Source organism: Quercus suber, unplaced genomic scaffold, assembly GCF_002906115.3.
Source record: "Quercus suber isolate HL8 unplaced genomic scaffold, Cork oak 2.0 scaffold_657, whole genome shotgun sequence".
NCBI classification, from domain to species: Eukaryota; Viridiplantae; Streptophyta; class Magnoliopsida; order Fagales; family Fagaceae; genus Quercus; species Quercus suber.
Window position 1 is genome coordinate 80,465 of NW_027070098.1, and position 8,754 is coordinate 89,218.

At 31.7% G+C, this 8,754-nt stretch overlaps 1 protein-coding gene across 1 annotated transcript; it reads right to left on the reverse strand.

Annotated features, from left to right (window-relative positions):
• Positions 1 to 867: 867 nt before the first annotated feature.
• Positions 868 to 2,034, reverse strand: LOC112012146 (transcription factor bHLH126). The gene is made up of 3 exons (XM_024044526.2): positions 1,736 to 2,034; positions 1,308 to 1,595; positions 868 to 1,195 (listed from the first exon to the last, which is right to left on the reverse strand). The coding sequence occupies exons 1-3, from the start codon at positions 1,910 to 1,912 to the stop codon at positions 1,115 to 1,117; spliced, it is 546 nt and encodes a 181-aa protein (XP_023900294.2). The 5' UTR covers positions 1,913 to 2,034; the 3' UTR covers positions 868 to 1,114.
• Between the last annotated feature and the right edge of the window lie 6,720 nt (positions 2,035 to 8,754).

Consider the following 8,754-nt stretch of genomic DNA (forward strand, 5'->3'; position numbering starts at 1 on the left):
GTTTAAAAGGTGGCTCAGCTGCCACCGGTGGACAAGACACGGCGGATCTAGGCTGGCATGTATCCACAACAAAAATGGAGAAAAACACCAATGAGGGCGGCGAGAGAGACACGAGTGTTGAGGAGGGCTCATGTAGAATCTAGCACTTGCAATAGAGCTATGGAGGGACTCAGGCACATGTTAGCAACTTGTGCTCATTGCGAAACTTTCTCTCTCTTGTGAAAGAGAGAAGAGTTCCAAAAATTCCTTTCTTGATTTTGCAATTACTTTAAATACTACAAATCTATGTAATATACTGTGGCTCTCAAAAATCTCTCCTCAGAGAAACCCTTAATTTTCTTTTCCTTGTGTGTGACAAATGACAACTAAAAAAACTCTTCTTATTTTCTTTGTCCTCTCAAATGCACCCCACACTATATCTATTTTTTTTTTTCTTCTCGCTAGCTCTGCCTGGCTCTCAGTGTCTGCCTTTTTCTTTCCTTCCTAATGGCACTCTAAAACCACAAATAAATTCTGTTAATATAAGAAACCTCAGTGACCTTTTGTTTTCTCCTAAGCAAATAAGCAATCGTTTGTCAAATGCAAAAAGCATTAGGTCTACTTTTGCCCGTGATGTGGGCCACTGACTTATAAACTTGTCTTGTGTGGGCTGGACTTTGTGTCCGTACACCCAATACAAAGATCATTAACAATAATATCAACTTACCATCAAATGAAGTACCTATGCAAGTTATGATTTGAGTTTCCAATATAGTCTATTCTCTATATGTTTGTATACCAATTACATAATAAAACATGGCCATTTTAGCGAGCATAAGCTGAGACAAAATAATTAATATGCATGCAATAGTGAGTGAGCTCTTGAAATGATAGCCAATTAGCTAATTAATTATTATGCCAACAGCATATTTTCTAGATGAAGCTGAACTATTCCTCTAGAAACAGTTTCTAAAAAGTTTTACAAGCTATCTCCAACTTTAAAGATTCCGTTGAATTTCTTCACAAAAGAAAAACCCTTAAAAAGATGTGAAAATTCAAGTACTTTCAATGAGTTAACCAAGTTTAGGGTTCAGATCAAGGGAGTGGTTCTCAGCAGGTGGATACAATGTCACTTTCAAATGTATCTCGATGATAAGATGAGATCATTCAATTTCTGTTGCAGCCCAGATAGATCAAGGCATCCCAAATCATTGCCCTGTAATTCAAATTGGACAAACTCAGGCACAAGTTTCTAGCCGTTTGGTACTTCCTAATTTCATGGAAACCCTAAACCTAGAAATAAATGAATTATTATCAAACGTACGTACCTTGGATTGAATAGAGTAAATTAACCTTTCATTTTCTCTACTTGAAAAACAGTGAACTACATCAAGTCCTTCTCTGAGCAAGATTTCAAGCACTTCCGACAGAAGCAAACCTTCATTGACATTGGTTGTTACTAAAATTTGCACCCCATCGCAACAAGGTTGGACTTCACTCAAATTAGATAAATTTTTAAGCTCATTCCTCCTCACACTCAATTCTTGGATCTTATTCTTCAGGTATGTAATATAATTCATGGCCTCGTTTGTGTGATCAGATGCCGAGCGCTTCCCCTAAAAACCCACCAAAACAACAATTATGCAAAGCAAGAAAAAAAGGATGCATAGCCATGTCTTGACAGAACATTGAAATTCTATTAAAGTTATGTGACATATGAAGAAAGAAAATTAAATGAAGGTTCATGAATCCTAACCTTAATCATTTCCATAGGGAGCAGTGACAGAAGTGATGCATTAAGAATGGCCATTTTCTTTCTTCTTTGTCTTTCAGTGTCCCTACGCATGATCTTCTTATTAATAATAGTATTTGCTTCATCATTGTCTAATATTTGATGCGTGAGGCATTGATCCGGTACTTGATATTGTGGCATTCTTTCTTCTTGGTGGGGAATGGATGAGAATTGCCACACCACCTAATCGCTTTGGTGGTAAGGAAACATTATTGGATGAAGACTACTGTTTCTTCAAGCTTTTCCTCTTTGTTGTTATTTATTATATGTGAAAGCTAAAAGAATTAGACAGCCCCTATAGCATAGGAATGATGTTAAAGTTCGTTCGTTGTGGGCCTATCTTTTTTACTTTTGTATTGAACAAATTCCTGCCCATTTTCTTTCACATTTGGTTGACCGACACTTGTCGTTAATCGACGCAGTGAGGATCGGACATTATTGGGCTCGGCAAATTGACACGAAGCTGTAATATAAACCACATGGTTCAAGCAAATAGAACATTAGAATATTGCAAGGATTTTTTAACGCACTAAGAACTATAGAATTAAACTAATAAAATGGTAACATGTCAATTTTTTATTTGCTTTTCCCAACCTTAAAGACACTTTCAGGTAGCGTTTCTCATTCGTCCCCTAGTTTGTATACTATTTTTTAACTGTGTTCCTCGTTTTTGGTCCATTGCCTTAAGTTGTGGATATGTGGATATATATCATTGGTGATTGGTTTCAAGAAGGCAATGAACATGTAATAGATTGGAAGAGCATGAGAAAGAATTAATTATTCCTTCTTGAGTTGGGAAGCCAACTTAAGTACCTAACCCTGACACACACCAGCAACATTAGGATGCGTGTTCTGTGTGCCATGTGTCACAAATTGATGTTGTCACATTTCACAATCTGTTGCTGCCACACAGCTCTACAATGTTAGCTTGCCACGTCAACTACTATGTTAGCACCATGCCATTAGAAGGAGAAAGTTTTTGGTAATACAAATTCAGTATTTGTTTTGGTATTTCTTACCTAATAAATGAATGATATTTGTTTTAAAAAATTACATTAGACTACTCTAATAAATGATTAATTTATCTTCTTGATAGTATAAAAAATTGTAATTAATTTATTGAAATAGTTTGATATGGTTTTTTCAAATAGATGTCACTCATTTATTGGGTAAGAAATACCAAAACAGATACTAAATTAGTATTACCGAAACATGGTATACTTTCTTATGTGCACATCACTCCACGTCATCTACTATATTAGTGGTGGGCGTTGTCCATTGACTATAATAATTGAGAGTTGGCTTTGATGTGGTGTGCACTTTATCCAGTTTTTTGGGCTAATATCAAAATTTTAGTTGGTTTTTGCGTTTAAAATTTTAAAATCACACGAAATAATGTTCTCTCTCTATCTACATTGTTAAAATTTTAAAATATGATTAAAGGATTAAATTCATTATCTTTTAATAATTTAAGTTTTTAAGACAATTAAAAATTTAAGTTTTATTCTTATTTTCATTCAATCTCTCATCATACTGTTTACAATCAGTAATTTAACACATAGTTCTTGATTAGGAGAACTATAATCTTTAGGCTCAAGTTATGTGCTTTTCCTCAAAAGCTGTAAGCTTTAACTTAATGTCACTGAGAAACGTAAAGCTAGCATTTATCAAAATTTTCACTCTATCTCTCATCCTATTATTTACAATCGATAATTTAACACGCATAGTTCTTAATGGTGTGAACTACAATCTTTAAGCTCAAGTTACGTGTAGCTTCCGCAAAGGTTACAAGTTTTGGCTTTATGTCGTTGGAAAACATACACTGTGTTTGGTTGCAAATGGAGGAAGAGAAAAGAAAATCAAAGATTAAGGAAAAAAGAAATGATAAAGAACATGTTCCCTTTGTATATGGTTGGAAGTAGAAAAGGGAAGAAAAGGAAAAATAAGATATTTATATATTTTTTTATTTGTTTGGTTTGCAAAAGTAGAAAAAAGTGTTTTTTTACCTTCATACCTCTATTGGTTGGACAAGTGAGTAAAATAGGCAAAATTGTAATTTCAAAAACCTTTCTCTTCATTTCTATCCAGTTTGGGCGGATTGAAATAGGTGGGCCCGGTGGATTTAATTTCTTTTCCTTTCCCTCCATTTTTTCCAACCAGACAGCTGAAAAATAATCCCTTCCCTCCAATTCTTTTTCCTTCACTCCTCTTCCTTCCATTCCAAACACAGCGGTAAAGTTAGCCTCTTCATCAAGACTGAGAAAGAGAGGAAGTTAGCATGAAGTTGAAGGTTATGACATTGTCAGCTTTTTCCTTGCCATCCCCAACCTTAAAGACGCTTTCGGTGAGCATTTCTCATTCGTCCTTAGTTTGTATACTATATATTGTTGCTTTTAACTTTTAAGTTCTGGATATGTGGATATGTATCATTGGTGATTGGTGCGAAGAATGCAATGAACATTAAATAGACTCGAAACGCATGCGAAAGAATTAATTATTCCTTCTTGAGTTGGAAAGCCAACTTAAGTACCTAACCCCTGGCTTGGGGTTGATGAGTATCTTGGATGAGTTTGTGTAAACAATAAAGTACAAATTGATTAATTATATACAAACACGTGACACAAACTAGAAAATCATCAGAGAGGAATATGTGGCAGGTCAAAAACCTCACAAGTATACACAGCATGGGCAATAATTCTATGCCACTCGCCACATAACAATTGTTGCTCAGAAAATAAGACACTCCATATATTTGGAACGCAACTTTATTTTAATGGCATGGCGTGCTCTTTATATGAGAAGAAAATATGTTTGTTTTAGTTCTGTTTTGTTTAGTTTTGTAAATGATAATTGTGGCTTGGTGTTATCTGAGACGAGGAATATCAAGTTATGAGAAAAAAAGTTAAGAATTGTAGTCTTTTCTCTTTTACGAGAAGAATCAAAGTTTAAATTCTCCATCTTCTATTGTTATTACTATTGAATTATGAAAAAATTATATAAAAAAAAAGATATAAATAATAAATCCAACATTATAACCAAAACCCCTCCAATATATGCATTTTATGGCCCATTCACTGTCCACCACGTGTATTTGTGAATATATAGCACACTAAACTAACTAGTGAAGAGTGAGATGGGTTGGGTTACTTACAAAAATAGAACCGGGGATAGGCACCCTCAGAAGCATGATTTTCTCTGTTTCACTAAAATGACACACTAAAAATTGCTCTGTAAAGCATATGGTGGTACTACATAATGAATTGTTAAACTAATATGTGCTTGATAATGTTCTAAAACACAAGGGAGATATATCCCTTCAAACAGTACAAATTATGCATAACGAATATTGTAATATATTTGTGAATAGTATATCTCACATTGAGGAAAAACAAAAAAAACTAAAGAAATTGATATACAAGATTGGATCTAAATTTTTTAGAATTAGACTTTTAATTTAATGATGTCTTGATATGTATATGAACACTACAATAAAGATTCTCTTAGGTGTTGATCCCCCTAACAAAGGAAAGATAGATGTCATTGGCGGTTGCAAAGAACGCTTTTAAATTTATTTGTTTTTTTTTGGGTTGAGAATGGAGAATAATATATGCTTTGAGCAAGGAGAGCAGCATCACTTACAGTACCAATGCATATAGGGTTGGAATACTTAAACCCAATATAATACAGGCAATCTGATGCTGCACCAAGAACTGTTGTTATAAAGTAACATAAAGGCTAAAGATTAGCTTAGCTGTTTCATGACTTCACTCTATTTAATATACTTCCTAATTATGTTAATTATGTGTTTGAGGATATAAAGGGGTCAATATATTATGAACATATATCTTGTAGGTCCATATTTCCAATTTCTAATTTTTACTCATGTTTTTAAAAGCAATGTTGGACATGGCCCTGTTTAGGTTTTGTTTGGTAAAAGCATTTTTTTTTTTTTTTTTTTTTTTTGGGGTTGAAAGAGGCTCATAAACCTATCCAGAAATTCTTCTCAAAAAAAGAAAAAGAAAAAGAAAACCTATCCAGAAATTGACATACATCTTCTAGTTCATGCATAGACCCTTTCAACAAACTAAGGCTCCTGAAATCTCTCCAAAAACAGGCATGTAACAGATAGATACCCCAAGTGCTTAATTTAAATCCTTGAGTCCGTACACAATCTTGTGGATGCTTGGTACTTTGTTCCATGAAATTCTTTTGCAAACAAAGATAGTTGAATATACCATCAAAAAATGAAAATTAGGGCAGCTGCCTAGCTGATTATTAGACATTCGATGATAGTCAATAATAACGTCTTTAAGTTTAGTTTCACTCGTCTTGGTTAATAAGATGATCAGCTAAGCCCAAGCGCCAGCTTTTGTTTATTAATGTAGTATGTATTTTATATTGTATGTCATGGTCCTCTTGGATAGGGTAGAAGAATATATATGTTTATTTTATTAGCAAAGAAGTTGACTTGATTTCTTGGTGTGAAAGAAAAACATTCTCATTGTTAAGAAATAATTTGATTTTTTTTTTTTAATTTATCGATTATACATAAGCATTGTTTTTAAGGATTTCTGTGGTTTTGGCCCAAGATGGTCTTTCTATGTGCATATATGGTGGAGTTATGTGATAAAAAGAACACTGAATTATATGTGAGTTGAGAGTTTCAGAATGTCTTTCCCTCTCCCCCCTTCACATACAAATAGAAGATTTTCTCTACCGTTTTGTAAGTTTTGCCAACTCTAAAGAGTTTGAATCTTCTTTAAATTAAAGTGAGATTTCCGGGTTTTAATCTGATTGATTTCGTTATAATTTTAAATATCTTGTAAGTATTATTATCTTTTTAGTGTGTTATCATCAACAAGTTGTATATTAGCATGTATTCCTTCTAGATCAAAAGACTTGGTCAGAGTCAATGTACAGTTGTTAGAGTTAGTATTTTCTTTTAGACAAAATTTGGTTATAAAATTAGTTGTAGTTTAAAATTATAACCTTACTCAATATCATTAGCATTATTATATATTTTGAAAATCTAACTGTTATATTGCATGTTTTTTATGCTTTTATGACAAATTTTGTGACAATTGGATATTATTTTCTATGTAATCTATAAGATTACATTTTATGTATAATTTTAAATAACAAAAACTTGCAATTTAAACAATTTATTAGTGATATAGTTATTGTTCTTTAATTTTTTAGAAATTTTGCAAGCATGAATGATATAAGAAGAAAATGTAATCTAATAGTGGATTTATCATAATTCACATTCAATAAAAAGATATTAAGGTTGTAGTTTTAGGCAAGATCTTAGGTGACAAATTTGTAGAGCAATTAGCGCTAGTGCGTTGACTTTAAAAATCTGTCAATATTTATAAGTTTGTTATTTTACTTGATTTTATTATATTTTACAAGAGATTTTGAAGATTAGTGTCTATTACACACATTACACACTCTAAAAAAAAAAACAATTGAAATCATGACTTAATTATGATTTATTATATATGAATGAATCAATTATAAGTTTGCAGATCCAAAAAAGGAATTTGAGTAAATCTCCAACATCTCATTGCAATTTCTTAGGAAAATAATATGGTCTTATGACTCTTATTGCTAGGCAAAGCATTCAATAACCTAATCTTCCACTCGTTCTAATGCCCCTTTCAACAGTTCATGAATATATATAGCTTCATTCTATTATGGATCAATAACGTCAATTTTTTTTTTTTTTTAGTGATAAAAAGAACACTGAATTATATGTGAGTTGAGAGTTTCAGAATGTCTTTCCCTCTCCCCCCTTCACATACAAATAGAAGATTTTCTCTACCGTTTTGTAAGTTTTGCCAACTCTAAAGAGTTTGAATCTTCTTTAAACTAAAGTGAGATTTCCGGGTTTTAATCTGATTGATTTCGTTATAATTTTAAATATCTTGTAAGTATTATTATCTTTTTAGTGTGTTATCATCAACAAGTTGTATATTAGCATGTACTCCTTCTAGATCAAAAGACTTGGTCAGAGTCAATGTACAGTTGTTAGAGTTAGTATTTTCTTTCAGACAAAATTTGGTTATAAAATTAGTTGTAGTTTAAAATTATAACCTTACTCAATATCATTAACATTATTATATATTTTGAAAATCTAACTATTAGATTGCATGTTTTTTATGCTTTTATGACAAATTTTGTGACAATTGGATATTATTTTCTATGTAATCTATAAGATTACATTTTATGCATAATTTTAAATAACAAAAACTTGCAATTTAAACAATTTATTAGCGATATAGTTATTATTCTTTAATTTTTTAGAAATTTTGCAAGCATGAATGATATAAGAAGAAAATGTAATCCAATAGTAGATTTATCATAATTCACATTCAATAAAAAGATATTAAGGTTGTAGTTTTAGGCAAGATCTTAGGTGACAAATTTGTAGAGCAATTAGCGCTAGTGCGTTGACTTTAAAAATCTGTCAATATTTATAAGTTTGTTATTTTACTTGATTTTATTATATTTTACAAGAGATTTTGAAGATTAGTGTCTATTACACACATTACACACTCTAAAAAAAAAAACAATTGAAATCATGACTTAATTATGATTTATTATATATGAATGAATCAATTATAAGTTTGCAGATCCAAAAAAGGAATTTGAGTAAATCTCCAACATCTCATTGCAATTTCTTAGGAAAACAATATGGTCTTATGACTCTTATTGCTAGGCAAAGCATTCAATAACCTAATCTTCCACTCGTTCTAATGCCCCTTTCAACAGTTCACGAATATATATAGCTTCATTCTATTATGGATCAATAACGTCAAAATTTTTTTTTTTTTTAAATGGCTCGTACTTCATTTCACTTAAATCTAAATGCACAATATATACACAGGTTCAACTTCTGGGAAGTAACTTTCAATTATTAATAACATATAAACCAGCAAATTAAAAGTACTGGAAATATCCTGTTCTGTATACGAAGAACA

Coding starts and splice junctions, on each gene's coding strand:
- LOC112012146 (XM_024044526.2), bottom strand. CDS start 1,912: ATGCCACAATATCAAGTACCGGATCAATGCCTCACGCATCAAATATTA. Junction 1,596..1,735: donor TCCCTATGGAAATGATTAAG/GTTAGGATTCAT, acceptor GTGGGTTTTTAG/GGGAAGCGCTCGGCATCTGA. Junction 1,196..1,307: donor TTTACTCTATTCAATCCAAG/GTACGTACGTTT, acceptor TTTGAATTACAG/GGCAATGATTTGGGATGCCT.